At 37.6% G+C, this 24335-nt stretch overlaps 1 protein-coding gene across 3 annotated transcripts in view; it reads left to right on the top strand.

The window, feature by feature from the left end:
* EEA1 (early endosome antigen 1) overlaps nucleotides 1-24335 on the top strand; it is a 124527-nt gene that overhangs the window by 67836 nt on the left and 32356 nt on the right. For all 3 annotated transcript variants that reach the window (XM_018047620.1, XM_018047619.1, XM_018047621.1), the window contains 4 exons: nucleotides 4818-5156; nucleotides 11336-11485; nucleotides 12936-13055; nucleotides 21446-21649. In XM_018047620.1, coding sequence (XP_017903109.1) covers nucleotides 4818-5156; nucleotides 11336-11485; nucleotides 12936-13055; nucleotides 21446-21649 — 813 coding nt within the window. The remainder of the gene's footprint in view (nucleotides 1-4817; nucleotides 5157-11335; nucleotides 11486-12935; nucleotides 13056-21445; nucleotides 21650-24335) is intronic.

Below are 24335 nucleotides of genomic sequence, written 5' to 3'. Positions count from 1 at the left end.
AATAGTTTTGATCAGGGAATAAGAATTTTCTGCTGCTCTTCCTAATCTTTACATAAGTGAGATTTCACAATTTTTTTCTTTTCAGAGTTGTTTTCCTGTTTAGAATTTTTTCACCAGCAAGTTCAGAGGTGCATCTGATTTTTTTTTCTATTGTCTTTGCTAATTGTCTCCCCCACCTCTCCTCACCCTTGTCTTTGGCAAACCATAATTGTTGACAAGGGTAATATCCAAGTGTTATGAATTTGGAATCTTGTGCCTGGTCTCTTGAAGGCTATTAATAAAATGCCTTGGATGTGTTTTGTGGGTCATAGGCAACATCAAGGTGGATAGATGACATTATAAAATATAATGAATTGAAAAATAGTTGCTTTTGAGTTAATGTCAAGATTTTTAGCATTAAACCTTTGTTTTTAAATTACTGGCTTTGAAACCTTAAAAAATAAGACATAAATCTTGAAGACATTTCCTTTTTGGTTTCTAGTAAGAATTGTAATCTGACATTTAAACAAAATTCTGCAGCCCAGTTTAACTGTTTCCAGATAAATTCTGAACAAAATCATAGCTTATTTAAAGCTACTAATATGATTAATATAGGTAAGTGTCGGAGACTGAGTTGTATTTTGGGTCTTATCTCTTACCCATTTTCCATCCTTTGTTTCTCTCCTTCTCCGCTTCCTGATAGTCTCAGGTTTAAGGTGCTCATAGGCCAAAGCAGAAGTCAGTTATGGCAAGTGGTTGTATTGCTCTGTATTACCACTGTATTGCTAAGTGGTATATTGATACAAACAGTATAATGCAGTGGTCAAAGGCATGCCACTGACTGGCTGTGACACACAGCCTCCAATGTCCGATTCCTCTTTTGCTAAGAAGTACTGTCATACTTATTTGCCTCTTAGGGTGATATGAGCACTGAAAAAAAAACCTTAATCTCTGTTAAAGTGCTTAGATCACTGCCTGGCTTTCAGTAAGCACCTCAGTGAATATTTGTTGTTACTGTTTTTATTTATCGTGTAAGTTTTGTGATGCAGAGTTGAGTCAAGACCAAGGTGGATGTTTTCCTAACTTATTGCCTAGTAAATCAGGAAAGACTGTTGAAGATAGAAATAACTTTTTAGCCTAGTCTTTAAGAACGCTTAGGAGTATATCACATGGCAGAGGGTTAATAGTATTTCATTTTGAGAGCTACATATACTGAAGGTATGGGGACATGCAGAAGCACAAGATACAAGATGTTGGAGAGCTACAGGTGGATCAGTTTGTTCTTTCTCACAAAGCTGTTTTGAGTAACAGAGGAGGCCCTTGAAACCACTTTGTAAGGTATCAAGCAGTTAAAAATGCCATTCTTTTTGCATTTCTTCTTGTTCCCTGGGTTAGAAACATGTGAATTGTTATTGTTTAGTTGCTCAGTCATGTCTGACTCTTTTGTGACCGCCCCCAAAATGCAGACTGCTGGGTTCCTCTGTCCATGGGATTTTACAGGCAAGAATGCTGGAATGGGTTGCTAGTTCTTCCTCCTCCAAAGGATCTTCCCATCCCAGGGATTGAACCCGCATTGCCTGCATTGCAGGTGGATTCCTTACTGCTGAGCCACCAGGGAAGCTGAACAAGTGAATAACACAGCCTAATACAGGGAAATTGCCCCGCAAGAAAACATGTTGAAAGAGTAGTTGATGAGGAAGTGAAAAGAGAACTGGACATTCAGATGGAAAGAATTTTGGGTACTCAAATAATTAAGTTAAGCGTAACATTTGTTTTATAACTTAAACTTGAATAGTATGTTTTGGGGAGCACAAATTGATTCACTGTGTGTCTGAATTGTGTTGTGAAAAATATTTGACTTAATCATAACGTGTGACTCTGCCACCTGGCCAAGTCATATCAGATTCTTTTAATGTTAACTTCTTCATTCACAGAATAGGGATGATAATATCTATTTCATCTTTTGTTGTAAGGTTAATAGGGAATGTGCAATTATATTTTCTTTAATGGGATTCTGCTGTACTTATAAAACTCAATCTTCAAAAACCTTGTATTCACTAGACTCCGCCTCAGATTCTGTGAGAAGGCCATAGTAAGAATGAAAAGTTTGTGATACTAAATATAGTTATGTAATGTACCATAACCTCTCAGTTCAGTTCAGTCTCTCAGTTGTGTCCGACTCTGCAACCCCATGAATTGCAGCATGCCAGGCCTCCCTGTCCATCACCAACTCCTGGAGTCCACCCAAACCCATGTTCATTGAGTTGGTGATGCCATCCAACCATCTCATCCTCTGTTGTCCCCTTCTCTTCCCGCCCTCAATCTTTCCCAGCATCAATTGAGTCAGCTGTTTCAAATAAGTCAGCTCTGTGCATCAGGTGGTCAAAGTATTGGAGTTTCAGCTTCAACATCAGTCCTTCCAATGAACACCCAGGGCTGATCTTTAGAATGGACTGGTTGGATCTCCTTGCAGTCCAAGGGACTCTCCAGAGTCTTCTCCAACGCCACAGTTCAAAAGCATCAATTCTTTGGTGCTCAGCTTTCTTTATAATCTACCTCTCATCCATAACCTCTGGGTGCTCTTTTTAATTTATATATAAAAATATATAATATGAGTGGATTGGGTTCTTTTTAAAGGACAGTGGTTTAGGTCCTTTTAAATAAGGTTCAATTATCTTTCTGTGCAGTTAAACAGAAAGATTACTTTTTTAGGATAAGTGAATTTTAAACAGACAATGATTAAGTATTTTTGCTTCTTAAAAATTGAAACTGTCTAAGGGGTCATTTAGTTATTAGAACTGGTAGGATTACTTGATCACTTAAACTCCAGTACTTTGGCCACCTCATGCGAACAGTTGACTCATTGGAAAAGACTTTGACTCTGGGAGGGGTTGGGGGCAGGAGGAGAAGGGGACGACAGAGGATGAGATGGCTGGATGGCATCACCGACTTAATGGACATGAGTTTGAGTGAACTCCAGGAGTTGTTGATGGACAGGGAGGCCTGGTGTGCTGCGATTCATGGGGTCGCAAAGAGTCGGACACGACTGAGTGACTGAACTGAACTGATGAGGAAGAAGACACACTACCTCATTACTGACCTTAATTTTTGTAGCATGTTTTATAGTTATATCCTCTCCAGGTTCTTATTTGTGAGTATGGTTACTTTCATAAAATTTAGTAACTTAGAATTTTCTTTAAAAAGGTGTAAGACATTCGTAATGATCAACAAATAGGCTTAATTTAGCTTATGAATTTGAAAATATTATTTTCTTAAAAGAAAATGTGTAAAATTAAGAAAGATGTGGAGTTACTAGTGAGTAAGACCAAAAAATGCTTATAAAAAGAGAATTTTCCTAACCAGCAGTTTGACTCAAAATTATTATTATTCTTTTGCTAGTCTTTTGGCTTTACCCTTTTGTTTGTTTCAATTGGTTGGTCAAGACACATCTCTGCTAATTGCTGTAACCTCTGGGTGGTCTTTTTACTTTATCTCCCATCTTATTTTTCTTACATATACTTTCATCACCTTTCTGACACTGTTTTCTATACTGTATTTCTATTTGATAATTTACATAATGAACTTTTTCTTAGACAAGTGTTCAAGAACCATGCCTGCTGTCTTTCTCACTCTGGTGCCTAAACTTACCACTCCCCTCGAGGTAATAACATTTGCTCTGTCCCCTTGCACAACTTCTTTGTCTGTTCTTTTTGTCTTTTTGTACACGAGTCATGAATACTTATTATTAACTCCTTTTGCCACTTTACCAAGTTCAGACTTTGTTTTCAGATGACTGTAACTTAACTAGTTAGCCTCACCTGACTTTGCTTTCTTGATTTTTTTTAAAAAAATTGTGCACTCAAGAAATTTAATGCAGCTTTTGTAACTAATCTGTGTTTGCTTGTGCATTATGTTTCGACTTTTTTAGAAAATGGTTTTTAAATGTGTGTTTTTCCTCTACTATTTCTGTATTATCCCCTTCTGCATATAAAAAGTGAGTATAATAAGTGTTCACAAATGACTCTGACTCATCAGGCGTTTATAGTGGCTTCTTATCCTGGTTGTCTTTCTTATAGAATTGAGTCAGAATTCTGATCCATGCCTCATGTGTAAATATCGTAGCTAAAAATGCTCAATATTTTAATTCTAAAAACTCCACTTTGACTAGGCTTTGACATTTGATTAGGCTGACTGACCCAGATCTTTGATTGGAGGTATATTTTATACTTGATAGTATTGAGTAAAATAACAAAATATAAGGTAGGTAAGTAAGTGATGTTTTTTAGATCACTGTTTTTTACACACCTGGAAAGAAATTTGAATAAGTCTTGAACTTGTGCGTCTTAAGAATGGTGTTCATCAAGAAGAACAAAAATGAGAGATCAGTAGAATTAAGAATACTAGAGCAGTAAATGGTATTGTTATGATAAAGCTCTTACCAGCTATGAAATTGCAAAGCCAAAAATCAGAATTGCCATACTGTTATTTAAAATAATTTTTAATAGCAGAGGGATAGTTTTAGTTTTTAACTCAAATGGGAGATTATAAATATGTTACATACCCTAAAGAATCTAGTTAGTAGGTTTTAGTGTTTTCATTTTGTGCCAAAATTTTGTTGGTAACTCTTATATTAGTAGAGCTTAGTGCAGTGGACCAATGGTAAGACCATAAGTTAGTATATAGCAATTTAATTCTTCTTGTTTAAAATATTTTCACTGTTTTGATATTATACTATTGACTAAAACATTTAGTAGGGAATGATATTGCTCTGAAGATTGAATAATTGGAACAATTAAAAATATTAGGAAAGGAAAAAAAATGTTAAATTGATATTTCAGAACTTGACTGAAAAGTTGCAGAAGAAAGAAATGGACTATACTCAGTTAGAAGAGAAACATAATGAAGAATGTTTGAGTAAAAAGAATATACAAGCAAGCCTTCATCAAAAAGACCTGGATTGTCAACAGCTTCAGTCAAGGTTATCTGCATCTGAAACCTCACTGCAGAGAATACAGGCAGAACTAGGTGAAAAGGGAGAAGCTACTCAAAAGCTCAAAGAAGAATTATCAGAAGTGGAGACCAAGTACCAGCATCTTAAGGCAGAGTTTAAACAGCTACAACAACAGAGAGAAGAAAAGGATCAGCATGGGTTACAACTGCAAAGTGAAATCAATCAAGTAAGAGCTGTTACTTTTATTTACTGTACTTCCTCCTATGGTTTCTTCTTGTGTTTGATCATAATATAGTTCATTTAAAAATTGTCATTTAAAAAATTATCTCAATTTTTACGTCCTGTCATATTGAGTCAGATTATTTCAGTTTCCCCTAAAACGATAGTATCTATCATAAAGTATTGTTGTGCCTTGTTTATTGGTTAATACAAACAAATTGCTTAAGATGGTACCTATCACATGGTAGGTACTCAGCAGGTATGTTATTGTAATAATTCATATTGTTGATCATAAAATTAAAATTAAAAATTAAAAAATTTTTGTCTTTTTGTCTTGTTACTAATTTTCAGAATATACTCACTGTTGAGCCAATAATATAAAAATTAGATATTTTAAAAGAAATTAGTTCCAACAACTATTCTTATTAACTTTTTTATATAAAAAATCTCTATCAGATGAAATTTAATGGAAGTTTTGACTTTGCTATTAATTTATGAATTTTGTATTCTAATTATTTCTTACAGATACCATTAAAAATTAGTAGGCAAATGGATATTTGAGGGAGATTAAAGTCCTCAGCCACTTTTTTGAAAATTTTCAATGATTTTTACTTAAAAGGCAGAGATATTTGCTTCTGTGGCATTAATCTTGTCTTCTTAGCCTGAGATACTCTTCCTGTTTCTCTTCTCCTTGATAAATACTACTTCACTTGTCATGTTTTCATAAATCTTTTTCTACATATTGCCACTGCTCACCACCACCCCACTGCAGAGATGGCTTAAACATCTACATATCTCGATTACTTTACTTGTCATAGTGTAGCATATTATCATAACAGGTATCTTCACTAGACTCTCAAACTGTTTGGGTGCAAAGACCATGTTTTATTTATTTTTTATCCCAGCTACCTGACATATTGCTTATCAACAGATGTTTAATGAGCAAGTAAGTGAATGAATAAATGCAGGCATTCATAATAGAAGGAAACAGAGGCTTGGGGATATCGATGAATAAATTAAATATGACTTAGATATTTGCCTTTCAGTTCAAATATACAGATTGGGCATTTATGGTTTCTAAAAGATATAATACCTTGTTTATTAGAAGATATAAAGATGGAAAAGGAAATCAGACCTACCTTAAATGATTTTGTAAATCTCATTGAAGTATAAGGCAAGTACTATCCTATTGCAGTGAATGTGAAAATTAAAATGATTCCATGTACAATGGGAATTAGGAAGAGTTCTTCTCCTGCTTTCTTTCCCCTATAGTACTTAATATGGTATAATTGTTTAACTGTTAATGTGAGCAAGAAAAGCTTGTTGTGAGAAAGAGGTGGTGCTTGAAATTGTGAATATTGGATAGGTTTTGACAAGTAGCAGTTGGAAGGCAGGAGGGTCTTCCAGGAAGAAAAATAAACTAGAGGTGTGTACGCTAAGCTGCTCCATTTGTGCCCGACTCTGGGAGAGCCCATGGACCATAGCCCGCCAGGCTCCTCTGTCCATGGGCTTCTCCAGGCAAGAATACTGGAGTGGGTGCCATTTCCTCCTCCAGGGGATCTTCCCACCCAGGGGTTGAACCCACATCTCTTACATCTCCTGCATTGGCAGGCGGGTTCTTTACCACTAGCACGGCCTGGGAAGCCCCAGACTAGAGGCAGGGCTGTGTTATAAGAACCAGTGAACAGACGTTTGCTCTGAGGATATGGTGGATAGTAGTAGTCACATTTCTGTACAAAATGAGGAGGTCATGCTGAAGACCTTGAAGTGATAGGATTTATCTTCTTCCCTTCAGTATGCTGTCTGGATTCTACCTTCAGAGTGAAAGTGAAAGTTGCTCAGTCATGTCCAATTCTTTATGACCCCATGGACTATAAAATCCAAGGAATTCTCCAGGGCAGAATACTGGAGTCGGTAGTCATTCCCTTCTTAAGGGGATCTTCCTAACCCAGGGATCGAACTCAGGTCTCCTTCATTGCAGGTGGATTCTTTACCCTCTGAGCCACCAGGGAAGTCCCTGCCTTCAAAAGGAAGAAGTGAAAGAAAGTGAAGTCGCTCAGTTGTGCTCGACTCTTTGTGACCCCATGGACAGTCCCTGCACTAAGCTCCTCCGTCCATGGGATTTTCTAGGCAAGAGTACTGGAGTGGGTTGCCATTTCCTTTTCCAGGGGATCTTCCCCATCCAGGGATCAAACCCAGGTCTCCCTCATTGTAGACAGATGCTTTACCGTCTGAGCCGCTGGGGAGCTCAAAGCCTGACTCAAATCTGTCTAATTCTCTTCATCTATACTGCTACTACCCTAATCCCAGCTGCTGCCATTGCTCACCTGGTCTACTGTATTAGCCTTTTTATAAGTTTCTTTCTTCCAGAGGACCTTCTTTGTCTATTCTCCATACAGAAAAAGTGAAAACTGGAAGTGAGTTGCTCAGTCATGTCCGACTGTTCGTGACCCTATGGACTATACAAGTCCATGGAATTCTCCAGGCCAGAATACTAGAGTTCCCTTTTCCAGCGGATCTTCCTGACTCGGGAATCCAACTGGAGTCTCCTGCATTATAGGTGGATTCTTTACCAGCTGAGCTACCAGGGAAGCCCATAGCCCATTCCCCACCCAGAAGCCAGAGACATTGTTTTAAAGTATGTAGGATGTAACTATTTCTCTTAACCACCTTGAGTGGTTTTGATTAGATTTTGAATCCAGATGTCCTCTTGGTCATGTAAGCATATGAGTGTAGTATGGTCCACACTATGTCTTCAGGCTCATCTTCTACCAAGTGAAGCCATGCTGGTCTCCTTTTAGTTCCTCAAGCACACCAGCACTTCAACAGAGAGCTTTCCTGCCTTAGGTCCTTTGCCCATGTTTTTTCCTTAGAGTGTTCTTTATTTCAGCTTTTCACAAGACTTGCTTAAGCATTGTTTCTTCAATAAAGCCTTTCTGGACCTCTCTAAAAGATTTCTCAGGTGGTGCAGTGGTAAAGAAGCCACCAGCCAATGTAGGAGATGCAGAAAATGCAGGTTCAATCCTTGGATTGGGAAGGTCCCATAGAGAAGGCAGTGGCAACCCACCCCAGTCTTCTTGCCTGGGAAATCCCATGGAGAGAGGAGCCTGGCGGACTGCAGTCCATGGGGTCGTGAAGAGTTGGACTGAGTGTGCATGCACACAGGACCTCTCTATTTAAATAGATTGTTTTCCTTTTGGGGCTTCCTTGGTGGCTCAGAGGTTTTCCATTTATTCTGGACCCTTTATTTCAGCAAGCTGCTTTTTAATAATACTGTTTATTGTATAATTTTTTGTTTCCTTGCATATCGTATACCATTCCCTTTGTACAGTTAGCTCCTTAATTTGAGAAATTTGTTTATTTTATACTCCATCTGTCTCTATGCTTAGAGTTTTTAGTAAATATTTGTTGGAAGAATGGGAATGAACCTCACTTTAAGCCTTCTTTCATTGTCCTTAAAAGAGTGTAGGGATGAACTGGCTCTGTTTTGCTCTCCTCTGCATCCTCAGCTCCCCTTTCAGTGTGGACAAAAATAGATAGCTGGCAGTTGTCAACAAAGGACTTAAAAACAAAGAACCCCACATTCTTTATATTTGTATCTTGAGCACTTTTAAAATAGCCAATAGTACAGATAATGTTACATAATTAAAAGATTGGACATAATCAGTTCACTTTTTTTAATTAAAAAAATTTTTATACAATTTTTAAAGGTTCCTTTTCATTAACAGTTACTGCGAAATACCCTAAGCCTGTGTGACACCCAGCAGTTTGTGTCTCCCACTTCCCCACCCGTATATCCAACTTCACCTTTAATTGAATATGCCATCTCAAATAGCACAGTGGTTTATGAGTGTGGATTTAAGAACTGGCTCTCTGAGTTCTAGTTCTGTGGTCTACAAACTGTGTGAGCCTGGGCAAGTTATTTATTGTACCTTAGTTTGCTCATCTGTCAAATAAGAATAAGGATAGAATCGTCTTCACAGGATTATTATAAGGATTGAGTTAGTATTTGTGAACCTTTTAAAATGAGGCCTGGCACTTGATAAACTTTACGAGCATAATGAGTAAAGAATTATTTATATGCGTTTACAAAACTGAGTTTCTTAGAGAACATATGTATATGTATATTCTCTAAGAAACATATACATATATGTATATCTCAAAATGTAACTTTAGGATAGACCATTCTATTAATGATTCCAACATGTATTATTTTTACTCTAAACTTATTCTTCTCTGTAACATATTAACTCTAAAATGATATAGGCATTATTGGTTAAGGGATTTGGGCCTGCTTCCACTCTTGTGCAGCTTTGATTTGTGACTCATTTCTTTATTAAAGATCAGGGATCTATCAGAGATTGTAAAGCAGTGAATGACTGTTAATTATAATATACAGTATCTCTTTTTTTCACCACTTTAGTAAATCTTCACTTCAGAGCAACAGTTGTCTTTAATTTGGCGCTTCACTCTGCACATCAAAATCACCTGGGGAAATTTAAGAAATTATCAAAGCCTCACCCTTGGCTCAGTTAAATGATCATCTCTGGCATAGGCCCGGGTATTGGTTTTCCCTGTTATTGTACTGTGTAGTTGAGATTGAAAACCGCTGCTTTTTAAAGTGTTGCTTTTTGGCAAATGATTCCTAAACTTTCCTGAAACTCAATACTCTCTAATTCTTTTGTTAGGAAACAGATTTCTGGGCTTCAGCTCAAGTGTACCAAAGCTAAATTTTAGGGGAGAAGTCTCATTATCTCTGTGTTAATAATGACATTGGAAAATTCTTATCCAGCAAGTTAGAAACTCGATGTAGGGGAGAGATCATACATAAGAGATCACTTACGGGGATTGGACCTACTTCTTGTAGTGAGAAGGAGAGGGTTTGGGTAGTTACTACAGTGCTAATTCACTGCATTTTAAGAAGAGACAGAGGAAGAAGAAAATGTCAGCCTAAGGATAAGAATATGATAAATGTCTGCTACTGATTCCTGTTTTATAACTAAAATAGGAATGGAATATATGTTTTACTTTAGAAATTCACTTCAGTTTTCTATTTTTTTGGCGTCCCTGGGTGGACCTGAAACTTTAGTTTTCTTTATTGAGTGTAGAATATGTTTTGACAGCCACACGTTGTTTCATAGCATAGGAAAATAGTGGGTGTCCACTTTTCTGATAGAACTTTATTTTTTCTTTGGCAGCTATGAATTTTTTATGGAGAAATATGAAAGTATAAAGCATATAAATGTATATTTGACATAAAGGCTATAGATTTTAATATTTTCAGATACAACGTGAACAGGTTTGATTGAAAACAGTTGTATAGAATGCTTGTTATTAGTCTTCAGCGTTACTGAGGCACATGCTGCAGTTTGACTTGATGTGTTATGAAGCTGGGGTGTACGCTTACAGGGTAAGCCTTGCCAAATGTCTTGCTTCCTTATCTCCGTGGTACTCTTTTTTTGTTCTGCATGCCTAGCACTTGTGCAGTAATTCTTCTAAAATTAATACAAACCTTTTTTTTTAAACTGGACCTACCCCACCAGCCAATCCTATAAGAGAAACCAGCTATTCTTTCTGGTAAAATTAGAGAAAATAAGGAATCCAAGAAAGTGACAGCTCTTAGCCCCCAGACAAGTTTCTTCTTTAGTTTTAGCTAGGTGGCAATTTTAAAGTTAGTGAAATCACCTGATATTTTAATAAATGTTCATTCCTCTGTTTTATTTAGAGATTGTATGCCAGTTTGAGGACTTGAGAATGCTGTGTGCTCTATTCAGTACCCAAATGTAAGAAGTCAATTGTGGTGGTTCATGACTATGGAAAAGCAACAAGAATCATTTTGGATTTTTAAAATACTAGTGGAATAGGTCTGAGTGTGTCTCAAGTGTCTTAATTTTAAGTTTTGTTTCAAGCTCCTCAAGTGATTGCAAGAGTTATCTTTAAATAAGAGCCTTAGGTTCACTGTGTGTGTGTGTGTGTACGGTTTTTAAAAGTGTAAAAAACCTGAAACCTTTGATATGATTACAGTTTTATGTGAGTCATCATAATTTATGTGATTAGGTTCCTCTAAAGTATCATGAAAATTAATATATTGGTGAAAAATAAAACATTGTTTGGAAAGTAGGTGGTAGTGATAATGATGATCAATGTGTTTATACATATATATGGACTTTTTTTCCTTTTCTGAAGTTACATAGCAAACTTCTGGAGACAGAGCACCAACTAGGAGAAGCTCATGGAAGGCTGAAGGAACAGAGACAGCTTTCAAGTGAAAAACTGATGGATAAAGAACAACAAGTGGCTGATCTACAACTCAAACTTTCTCGTTTAGAAGAAGAGGTAAGCTCACATTTCAGATGAGTTTCTTAGAACCTTTATTGATAGATTTGAAGTGAGTGAAGTCGCTCAGTCCTGTCCGACTTTTTGTGATCCCATGGACTGTAGTCTACCAGGCTTCTCTGTCCATGGGATTTTCCGGGCAAGAGTACTGGAGTGGGTTGCCATTTCCTTCTCCAGGGGATCTTCCTGACCCAGGGATCGAACCCAGGTCTCCTGCTTTGCAGGCAGACGCTTTACCCTCTGAGTCACCAGGGATGTTAAATGTTGTTGTGTTTAACCTTTTTATGGTCATGAGCTTTAATTGAATTTTTTTTTTAGTTTGATAAAGTTAAAACATCTCCAGTAAAAATATCCTATTATTAACTACATTAAGTCATTTTTGTTGTGGTTGTATTCCCTAAAGTTCTCAACAAAAATGCACAAAGAAGGCTATCTTCAGCTTTAGGCAGGTTAAATCCTTGGGGGGAACCTGTCAGGCTGCTCAAGAGGAGTCTTTCTACCCAGGAAGGACCATTTCCTAATGAAACTGAAAAATGAACAGCTGCTGATAGCATTATTGACACATAGTTGGTGCATATAAACTGAGTTTGTACTTAAGGATTTTCTTTTAAAAATTAAGCATAACATTGAATGCTATCCTAATTTTAATCTGTGGTTGCCAAAAATGGTAACTATTATTTGGTTCAAGTAAAAGTTATCATTAAACCGTGTCTTTTATTAGAGTTGAATAAACACTGAGAGTTAAAATCTATAGCTGCATCAAAATATTTTCTTCTAGACCCAAATATTAATGTGTAGATTTTGCTGTTGTTTCCTAATAAGTGACAATTATGATGAAAATCCCATGGATGGAGGAGCATGGTAGGCTGCAGTCCATGGGGTCGCTAAGAGTTGGACACAACTGAGCGACTTCACTTTCACTTTTCACTTTCATGCATTGGAGAAGGAAATGGCAACCCACTCCAGTGTTCTTGTCTGGAGAATCCCAGGGAAGGGGAAGCCTAGTGGGCTGCCGTCTGTGGGGTCGCACAGAGTCAGACACGACTGAGGTGACTTAGCAGCAGTAGCAGCAGCAGCATGATTATGAAAAAAAGTAAAACAGATGCTAATACTGTTACTTAGATTATTACAAAAATTTGTATATAATTCCTTGATCATATTAGCATATGAAAACAATAATAAACTAAATGCCAACCTGGAGAAGGAATTTTATTTTTTTCAGGATGAGAATCTATTCTTAAAAAAAAAAAAAAAAAGAATCTATTCTTAAGGAACAGTTTCTTAAATTTTGAGGTTAAAATTCTGTAAGTAATGAGATACTGCTTTTAAAGTTATAATTTAATTTTCTATTCAAACTTGAGAATTGTGAGATTTGAAGTAATACCAGATGTTTATATGATAGCATTATGCCCTTAAAATTTTAATTGACAGTCTACAATTTTTTTTTAAGTTGAAGGAAAAAGTAACCAATTCCACAGAATTGCAGCATCAGTTAGATAAAACAAAGCAACAGCATCAAGAACAACAAGCTCTTCAACAAAGTACTACGGCAAAACTTCGAGAAGCTCAGGTAAACAGTATTTGAATTTTTAGCCTTTTAAACAAAGATGAACCAAGTCATTATTCTTTTGTTGTGGTGAAGCTGGATAATGCAAAGCACTTGATTATATAGAGTTTTGATGATTTTTAGTATCTGGATAATTGGAAAATTCTTTTCCTTTGATTGCTATGTTGAAAAAATTCTCTAAATATAAAAAATTTACTATAAATATATTAAATTTTATATAAAATTAAAATTTACTAAAATTCTTTTAAAAAAGAAACTGACACTAAATTTAAGATATTATTTAGATTATTTATGCATAATACATTATTATTTATTAAAAATGACTTCTGAAAAATTAAAAAATGACAAATAAATTTCTTAGTTTAATTAATTCAGTAAAATATAACATTCTGTATTTCCTGTGATGGAACTTACTATTTATTGGCCATGTCTTTCCCTGTTTCAGCACTATCATATGAACATTAGAATTGTAGTTATAGGAATGTAAGTGATTGAGTTAAATTTGTACAGATTCTATAGTATAGCTCAAAAAATTAAAATAATTAAATTTTTGTTTTGATATGGGGAGAGGAAGATGGTACCCAAATGTCTGAAGTGAATTTGACATTGATTTATTCTGTAGTCTTCATTAATTCCTTGAATATTATGGAGTGCTATGTGTCAGGCACGGTGGTAAGCGCTAAAATTAGAGTGCAGAGTCAGACACAGTACCTGCTTTCTGGGAAATGGCAATCTAACGATATGCAAGATAATGCTGGAGTTGAAAGGAGGCAGGAGGTAATATGCCTGTCTTTCTTGTCTGTCTTTGGATAGTGGCAAGGAGTTGGGTGGATAGAGATCCAAATATTATATTCATTTATTTGTTCTTTCATTCATTCAGTCAACAAATATATATTAATGTCTCCTCTGAGCCATGGAAGTGATTTTGTGCATATGGTGGCAGAGAAAACAGACAAAAATGTCTGTTCTTGTGGAGCTTAGTGAGGAAGACAAACAGTAACCAAGGTAAATAGGCAAAATATATATAGTGTGTTAGATGTGGTAAGTGGTATGGAGATAAGGGTAAGTGGTATGGAAAAAAGGGATACGGAGTAGGAGATATCTGGGGAGCTGGAGGTGAACTGCGCGGTTACATAGGGTTGCTAGGGAAGGCCTCTGTGAAAGATGAAATATCTAAAGGAAGGGAGGGTGTGAGCCATGCGGATATCTGAGAGAAGAGCATCAATACTTTAAAAGACCCCGAGGCAGGAGTTGTTCTTAGGCACGTCAAGAAGCCAGTGAGTAGAGTGGTGTGAGTGATGAGAGAGATAAAGGGGGCACAGTCGTAGAGATCATAAAGGATCAGAACATGTCGAGCTTCATTAGTAATTTTAAGGATTTTATTATGAGTGAGATGAGAAGTCATTGGAGGGTTCTGAGCAGTGGAATAGCATGATGATACTTACAATTTCACAGGATTACTCTGACTACTGTATTGAGAGTAGACCATAGGGACACATGAGTGGAACAAATAAATGAGCTAAAAGACTACTTTAAAAATTAAGAAATGGTGTGGCTTGGAACAGAGTGTAAGTAGTGAAAATTAGTCAGATTCTAGATATACTTTTAAAGGTGAGGCTGACAGATTTACTGATAGATTGATACGGGGCACCAACAGAGAAACCAAAGAGGATTCTAGGGATTTTGGCTTGGCTGGCTGGCAGGAGGGAGGTCAAACAAGATGAAGACTGGGAATCCTTTGGATTTGGCAACATGAGGTCATTGGTGACGCTGATAAAGAGAAATTTGTAAAAAGAAGGAAGGAAATTTAAATGTGAGTTACATAAAGACTGGGCAGAAACTGGAGTAGAACTTCATCTAGGAAGTGTTTCTTCCTTAAAAACCAGAGATACTTATATGTTTATAGTCTAGGACAAAGGGGCTAGTAGACTGGGGGTAGTTGAGGATACTGGAGAATGGAAGGTGACTAAAGGAATAAGGCATTCACACATTGTGATGTCACCGATAACCGTGGGTGGTGGTAAATTCACACTTAGCCTCTAAAGGATATCTTGGGAAGACTGAGGAAAGGTGTATATATGTGTGTGTGTATATATGTGTGTGCATATATATGTGCTGTGCTTGGGCACTCAGTTGTGTTCAACTCTTTGTAACCCCATGACTGTAGCCCACCAGGCTCCTCTGTCCATGGGGGATTCTCCAGGCAAGAATACCGGAGTGGGTTGTCATGCCCTCGAGGGGATCTTCCCAACCCAGGAATGGAACTGGGGTCTCCTGCATTGCAGGTGGATTCTTTACCTGCTGAGCTATCTGGGAAGCCCGTGTGTGTGTGTTTTATTCATTTATTTATTGAGTATAATTGACTTAGTGTTAGTTTCACATGTACAGCAAAGTGATTCAGTTCTCTCCTTCTCTCTCCCTCTCTCTGTATATATACACACAGATACATATATATAAAATCTATAACATATAATAGATTTCACATATAGTTTATATATATGTACACATATGGTTTATCAAGGTCTTTTCCTTTATAGATTATTGCATAATGTTGAGTATAGTTGCCTGTGCTATAAGTAGGTTCTTGTTGGTTATCTGTTTCATTTATGTTGTTGTTCAGTCGCCAAGCAACCCATTGGATTTCAGCATGCCAGGCCTCTCTGTCCCTTGTCATCTCCCAGAATCTGCCCAAGTTCATGTCTGTTGAATTGGTGATGCCATCCATCCATCCTCTGTCTCCCTCTTCTCCTTCTACCTCCAATCTTAACCAGCAGTAGAGTCTTTTCCAGTGAGTCAGCTGTCCACATCAGGTGGCCAAAGTATTGGAGCTTCAGCATCAGTCTTTCCAAATAGTATTCAGGATTGATTTCCTTTAGGATTGACTGGTTTGATCTCCTTGGTGTCCAAGGGCTTCTCAAGAGTGTTCTCCAGCACCATACTTATGGTCTTAACTCTCACATCCATACATGACTACTGGAAAGACTGTAGCCCTGATTATGCAGACCTTTATTGGCAAATTTAATATGCTGTCTAGGTGTGTCACAGCTCTCCTTCCAAGAAGCTTCTTAATTTTATGGCTGCAGTCAACCTCCACAGTACTTTTAGAGCCCAACAAGAGGAAACTTGTCACTGCTTCCACCTTTTCCCCTTTTGCTTCTTGACCCACGTACAGGTTTCTCAGGAGACAGGCAAGATGGTCTGGTATTCTCATCTCTTTAAGAGTTTTCCACAGTTTGTTATAATCCATACAGTCACAGGCTTTATAGCATAGTCAATGAAACAGAAGTAGATGGTAATTTTTTGGAATTCCTTTGCTTTCTCTATGATCCAGCAAATGTTGGCAGTTTGATTTCTGATTCCTCTGCCTTTTCTGAACCCAGCTTGTACATGTGGAAGTTCTTGGTTTACATACTGCTGAAGCCTAGCTTGAAGGATTTTGAGCATAATTTTACTAGCATGGCAAGTGAGCACAATTGCCTGGTATTTTTAACATTTTTAGTACTGCCCTACTTGAGAATCAGGATGAAGATTGACCTTTTCCATTCCTGTGGCCACTGCTGGGTTTTCCAAATTTGCTGACATATTGAGTGCAACACTTTAATAATATCATCTTTTAGGATTTTAAATGGCCCTACTAGCATTTCATCACCTCCACTAGCTTTATTGGCAGTATTGCTTTCCAAGGCCCATTTGACTTCACACTCCAGGCTCTAGGTGAGTTCTTACACCATCTTGGTTATCCAGGTCATTAAATCTTCTTTGTACAGTTCTTCTGTGTATTCTTGCCATCTGTTCTTGATCTCTTCTGCTTCTGTTGGTTTTTACTGTTCCTGTCCTTTATGGTACCCATCTTTGCATGCAATGTCGCTTTGATATCTCCAGTTTTCTTGAAGAGATCTGCAGTCTTTGGCCTTCTGTTGTTTTCCTCTATTTCTTAGCATTGTTTACTGAAGAAGGGCACCTTGTCTCTCCTTGCTTTTCTCTGGAACTCTGCATTCATTTGGATATACTTTTCCCTTTCTCACTTGCTTTTCACTTCTCTTCTTTCCTCAGCTATTTGTAAAGCTTCCTCAGACTACCACTTTACTTCTTGCATTTCTTTTCCTTTGGGATGATTTCCCTGACTGGCCTAGTGCCTAGTAGTTTTCTCTGCTTTCTTTAGTTTAAGACTGAATTTTGCTAGAAGAAGTTCATGATCTGAGCCACAGTCAGCTCCAGGTCTTGTTTTTGCTGACTATATAGAGCTTCTTCATCTTCAGCAGCAAAGAATATAATCAGTCTGATTTTGGTATTGACCATCTGGTGATGTCCATGCGTAGACTCATCTCTTGTGTTGTTGAAAAAGGGTATTTGGTATCACCAGTACGTTCTCTTGGCAGAATTCTGTTAGCCTTTGCCCTGCTTCATTTTGTACTCCAAGCCAAACTTGCCTGTTACTCCAGGTATCTCTTGATTTCTACTTTTGCATTCCAGTCCCCTATGATGAATAGGACATCATCTTTTGGTGGTAGTTCTAGGCTGTCTTGTAGGTTTTCATAGACCTGATCAGCTTCTTTGGCATCAGTGGTTGGGGCATAGACCTAGATTACTGTGATGTTGAATTATTTGCCTTGGAAATGAACTGAGATCATTCTGTTGTTTTTGAGTTTTCATCCAGGTATTGCATTTCAGACTCTTGTTGATTATGAGGGCTACCCTGTTGGGGAACGTTTAACTTTAGGATTCCTGTATGTTGTTTTCTGTTTCTCATGAACCCTCTGTCCTTATCAGTTCCTGGTAGACAGGAATGAGTAGAGCGGCATGCTGTTCCTAGGACTGAGGTCATGGGATGGAACGCATGCATGGATTTCCTTCAGTAACCTATCACCCTAAGGAAAAGCTTTAGTCACGACCCCCTTACTCAAGATATGGATTGTCTTCTGGCCTTACGACGATTGTTGTTCCTTGTTGTTACCTTGGCGATGGTTGATATACATCTGGTTTTTGTTCTTTATTTTTTTGAGTCTTTGTAGAACTGTATATATACTCACACAAACATGATTAAAGCACCCTTGTTCCACCAGAACCTGGGTCCCCGTGTCTGTCTTTCTCTCTGGCTAGTTCTCTGGAGTGTGGAAGCCTGTCGAGCTCACTTTCCTGCCCGGGCTTTCAAGACCTCCCTAAGAGGGCGCCCTGTTCCTTCATGAGTGGCACAAGCCCTGTTCTAGGGCTTCATTGGAGTTCCACGTAACCCAGGGAATACTGGTCTCTTTCTCTCTATATATTTTTCTTTCTCATCGTCAACTCTGATCTGCCAAGTTCCAGTCCATTAATGGACCTTTGCTGCTGCTGCTGCTACTGCTAAGTCACGTCAGTCGTGTCTGACTCTGTGTGACCCCATAGATGGTACCCAGCAGGTTCCTCTGTCCCTGGGATTCTCCAGGCAAGAATACTAGAGTGATTGCCATTTCCTTCTCCAATGCATGAAAGTGAAAAATGAAAGTGAAGTCGCTCAGTCATGTCTGACTCTTCTACACTACCCCATTTCTTCTATGGGATTCTTGCCCACAGTAGTAGATAATAATGGTCATCTGAATTAAATCTGCCCATTCCCATCCATTTTAGTTCACTTACTCCTAAGATGTTGATGTTTACTCTATTGCCATCTCCCCATCTCCTTGTCCATGTCCGATTTACCTTGATTCATGGACCTAACATTCCAGTTTCCTATGCAATAGTGTTCTTTGCAGCATCACATTTTACTTTCATCACCAGACACCTCTGCAGCTGAGCATCATGTCTGCTTTGGCCCAGCTGCTTCATTTTCTCCTGGAGCTATTAGTAGTTGTCTTCTGCTCTTCCCCAGTAGCATATTTGACACCTTCTGACCAGGGAGACTCATCTTTTGGTATCATATCTTTTTGCTTTTTTATACAGTTCATGGGGTTATCATGGCAAGAATACTGGAGTGGTTTGCCATCCCCCCTCCAGTGGACCACGTTTTGGCATTATATATTATTTCATTATATTATATATGTAATTTCATAGGTGAAAGAAAAATCATGGTAGACCATTCCTGAAGATAATCCCTCCCCTCCTTGGATAAAGTTGGAATGCTAATAGTTGAACTTCAGGTAGGCTGAGATTTTTAGAGATTAAACTTTTAAGTTGATGTTCAGGGGTATATTGAGGACGAAAATTCCACTCAGTGACAGGAGTGAAAAAATGATTCTGAGTATGTAATAGAGGTTGGAGTCTAGAAATCTGTGGTGGCATCAATCTATATAGCTTTGTGATTTTGCTCTAATACTACTTAGAAATGTAGGCATGAAGAAAGCAGATTGCAACACTGATCTAAGGATTGGGCTTTTTTGGGGTGGCTGTTTTGGCAATTTGTGGGTAAAAGGAAATGGAGAATGTAGGTGAAAGAATAGTTAAGGTAGTTCATATCCATATGTGAGGTTCAGGAAGAAAAACTCTGTATATACTAAATAAGCTAGAAGAAAATTGAGGTTAATGTCTCTTTGAAGAGCAAAAATGAGTTCATGAAACTGGAAGACAGGAAGTTGTGCTCACTGAGTAGGAGAGTTGACATATTTTTATTTAGAACAATTTCAGGTGATTTAGAAGATCCTGCATTTGGGTGTTTGAGTAGAATGAGTAAAGGTCCAGGAATTAAGATGCTGTGAATGTTGAAGCTGTATTCTTAATTCTCTATGTATTTTGTATTTCCCAGGAAATTGGCAGAAACTGGGATTGAGAAAAAGACTAAATCAGGTCTCAAGTCTTCAGTGAATGAGGTAGGGATTTTTAGATGATGGCAACACAGCATAGACATAGAAAATGAATACATAATTCCTAGAGCAGCTTAAAATTTTTATTTGAGGGAGAGATTAATGGCAGTGAGGAAAAAAAAATCTAGAAAAAGTCAACCTCTTCTGCTTGCCCAGTAGAACAGTCCTTACATATCAGAGAGGGCTGATAGGGAATTGGCACCTGTACAGGGGGAACCAAATTTCAGTTTGGAAATAGTTAGTTCTAGAAAAAGCTTAGGCCTGGAGCTGCGGTTCCAGAAGATTAGTGGATTGTGCAGAGAGGGGTCTTAGTGGCAGGAACAGAGGATGAGAGCAGAGATGAGGTTGCTTTTCATTGTTTTGTGATTGAAACTTTGAGGATGAGAAGCGTGTTTGAGAGTGACTGATCTCACCTGTTTTACTGTTGGCTGGCACACATTGTTGAGGGTACCAGCTGGCTGCTGGCTCTGTGTCAGCAAGGTAGTGTGGGCTGCTGTGAAGTTTGCAGAAGGGTTCATTAGGGCCTTTTCTGAGTAGAGGCTCTCTGGCTCTCGTTCGGCTCTCTTAGAATGATTAAGGCAGAGGCAAAGGCTGTGACTCAGATAGCTCTCAACATGAATGAGTGTTGTTCTGGGTGTGGTGGGCTACTGTAGGTACAACATGGAGGCCCTTGGTAAAGTGAAAAAGAGGGATCCCTTAATGTAGCTATAGAAGAGTCCAATTGGGTGTTGAAATGAGCCTTCATGAGTGTATATGCATTAAAATTCAATCACTTATTTTCCTGTTCACGCCATAAATATCTTAGAATATGTGTGTCTTGGATACATTGATGATAAAACAGACAAAAATCTTCACCCTCTTGGAGTCTGCATTCTTGTGACAAGGTAGAGGCAGATAAACACGAAAAATAAGTGAATTATTTAGTGTGTTATAAGATAAGTGCTATGGAAAGAAAAACTGTTTACTAGAGGGAGTGTTGGTTGGTTGGTTGGTTTAGTCACTAAGTCGTGTCTGACTCTTGTGACCCCATGGTCTATAACCCGCCAGGCTCCTCTGCCCATGGGATTCTCCAGGCAAGAATACTGGAGTGGGTTGCCATTTCCTTCTCCAGAGGGAATATTGAGAAAGGCTGCAGTTTAAAATGTAATGATCATGGTAGGTATGATTGAGAAGGTGGCATTTGAGCAAACAATTGAAGAAGAGGGAATGAGCCATTTGACTTCTGGGGGAAGTGTGCCAGGTAGAAGAGATGATCAGTGCAAAGGTTCCAAGGTGAAAGTGTGCTTGGTGTGATTAGGAATAATGAGGAGTCCCATGTGTCTCAAAATGGATTAAACAAGAATTGTAGTAGATGGTGAAGCCAGAGTATTAGAGTAAAAATGTGTAGTAAGAAGGTTTTTATTGGTTATTAAATTCTAGTTTATTATCAGTAATGTAGGTTTTATTGTTAAATATGTAGTTCTAGTTATGTAAGTTTGCCATGTTAAAATGTAATGATTAGTAAAAAAAAAAAATGTAACACTGAGAGTTTGAGTCTTCAAATTTATTATCAGTCATTTTGTTTGAGGAATAACTTTTAAGTTCTCTATCCTTAAGGCAGTAGTTTTTAATTCTTTACAGAATGATTTGGAACAAGTACTACGTCAAATTGGTGATAAGGACCAGAAGATCCAGAACCTTGAAGCCTTATTACAGAAGAGCAAAGAAAATATTTCTTTACTAGAAAAGGAGAGAGAAGATCTTTATGCAAAAATTCAGGCTGGTGAGGGAGAGACTGCTGTTCTTAACCAATTACAAGAAAAAAACCATACATTACAAGAACAAGTAAGCTTGTCAAGTGTATTCTGTTTCTAAAATTTACTTTTATCTCTCTAAATCTTACTAAGTGCTTTATCTAAATAATTCTATTATTTTTAGTACTTTGAAATTTATTTTGTATTTCTGACAAATACTTCTTTTACCTCCGAGGTGGGTTGCTATTATAGTGAAACTAAGTTAGCATGATTTGATGAGAATTCTCAGTTCATGTCCCAGGATGTAATTTATTACCTGTGTGACCACGAGCAAATCATTTCACTTTGTTGGCCCCTTTGAAAAGTATAGTTAGCTCATATTGAAAAGTTATTAATAATATGTTATCTCATGGCATTTTGTGATGTTTTGGAAAAAGGTGAGTAACAAAATATAAACTGAACTACTAATCAAGTGTTAGTTGTTACTGTGTTACTGGTTAATATCTAGGCTTAGTGGTTACCTATATTTTAATGATGTATGTTTTTGGAATATATAGCTAATAATAATTTTGGTAACTAGTTGCCTTATTCTAATATCTGTATGTTAGTTTAAATGAAGCTTATAAAATTTAGCTTAATACATTTTCAGGCTGTAAAGAATAGTCGCTTACCAAATAGTTACTTTTTGGAAAGAATTGTCCAATAAGGGAATTGTAATTATCTAAATGAGAAAGTATTAAAGAATAAGTCATTTCAGTTTTCTAATTCGAGTATTAGAATATAGCACAAGTTTTTTCCTCCAGGTTTCAAAGTTAGCCTTAGTTACCAGTTTAGTTTTTGGTTGAAAGTTGCATACAAATTAACATTGCTTATTATACAAACATGATCAGAAAAATGTACACAATTTTGAAGAAAGAATAAATAATGTACTTCTGCTTCTGGCCACGTTGGAGTAACTGATAACTCTTTAGTCCTCCCACTATAAACAACTGGAAAAGTGGAAAAAACTGTGTAAAACTAGTTTTCAGACATTGTACAGCAAATGCACAGGGTTTTCATCCCTGAGAGAAGAGAAGCAAGTGAAGTGAGCCTTTTGACCATTCCAACTTTTGACCTGGAGACAGTTTTCAGACTGGTGCAGGGTGAGGGAATCCAAGGAAAGCACAGTGGTCTCACTGAACTAAAGCATAAGAGATTTGAAATTCAGGGAGATTGAACTCAAATTTGCAGACAGAATGTCAGAGAGGAAGGAACAATGTAGAGATAAAGGTCCAGAAATCTGCATAGGGATTTGCTTGAACCTTTAGCTGAATGCTAAGCTTTACACTCTTAAGGAGAGATTCCATGGGGCCAGACAATGAACAGTTGTTAGGAGCTGCAACTTAAAAATGATCAGAACTTAGAGAGCTTCAGAGAAGGCAATGGCACCCTACTCCAGTACTCTTGCCTGGAAAATCTCATGGATGGAGGAGACTGGAAGGCTGCAGTTCATGGGGTCACCAAGAGTTGGATACGACTAAGCGACTTTACTTTCACTTTTCACTTTCATGCATTGGAGAAGGAAATGGCAACCCACTCCAGTGTTCTTGCCTAGAGAATCCCAGGGACGGGGGAGCCTGGTGGGCTGCCGTCTGTGGGGTCGCACAGAGTCGGACACGACTGAAGCGACAGTAGCAGCAGCAGAGAGCTGGGAAACATTCAGGTCTTAACCAGTCAAGAGAAGAAGGACGCTTGGGGGCATTCAGTAGAAACTCCAGTCATGTCACACTTTAGAATTAAAGCCGAATTAGCCCTAGATTAAAAGCTAGTGTACATAAGCATGGGAATGAGCCTGAAAAGGATCCAGCTGAACCACAAGTATATTAATTTCCTACTGGAGCAAAATTCAATATTCTTTGAAAGAAGACAACAAATTTCAGACTTGTCATAACAAATATAAAAAAATTACTTGATAACACAAAGTGGAAAACATACGAACTATAAGTAAGAGAAAAGCGATTCAATGGAAATAAAACCTGAAATAGAGGATAGAGTCATCAGATAAGTACTTTAACATGGCTTTTAAAATATATAGATATAAAGAAAAAACAAATAGAAGTGGAAACAAAAAAATAGAACTTTTTAGAGGTTAAAAAATACCTAAAATGAAAATTTCACTGAATGAATATATTAAGTGGAAAAAACAATATCAGTGACCATTAAGACAAGGTAATTGAAACTGTCCACAATGAAGCCCAGAGAGACAGAAAAACTGGGGTAAAAAATGAAGAGTGCCTTAGTGACCTGTAGGATAGCAACATGTAGTCTAGGATATAGGTATGTTTGTGTGTGTATGGTGTATACGTGTGTGTGTGTGTATAATTTGTGTCAAAGAAAAATGTTTATAGAAATAATGACTGAAAAATTGTAAAGTTGATTAAATATATGAAAGCACAGATTCAAGAAACTCATAAATTTCAACCAGAGGACCCCAAAGAAACATCAGATGAGTTGGATTTCACCTAAATTAAAAACAGATGCTCTTCAAAAGGCACCATTACAAAAATAAAAGCTAAGACACAGACTGGGAGAAAACAGGTATAGAACATGTATCTGACAATTGAGAAACATCCAGAATATATAAAGAACTCTTAATAGTTAGCTCAGTGATTGTCTGGGGCCGGAGATGAGTGGAGGGTATTGAGTGCATGAAGACGCTTTTGGGGGTAGTCATAAGGTTTTCTTGCTTGTTTGTGGTGATGGTTAAATGAATGCATGTATTGATCAACTCCCCTCAA

The sequence above is a fragment of the Capra hircus genome, chromosome 5, assembly GCF_001704415.2.
Source record: "Capra hircus breed San Clemente chromosome 5, ASM170441v1, whole genome shotgun sequence".
NCBI lineage: Eukaryota > Metazoa > Chordata > Mammalia > Artiodactyla > Bovidae > Capra > Capra hircus.
This window is presented reverse-complemented; position numbering and strand designations above follow the sequence as displayed.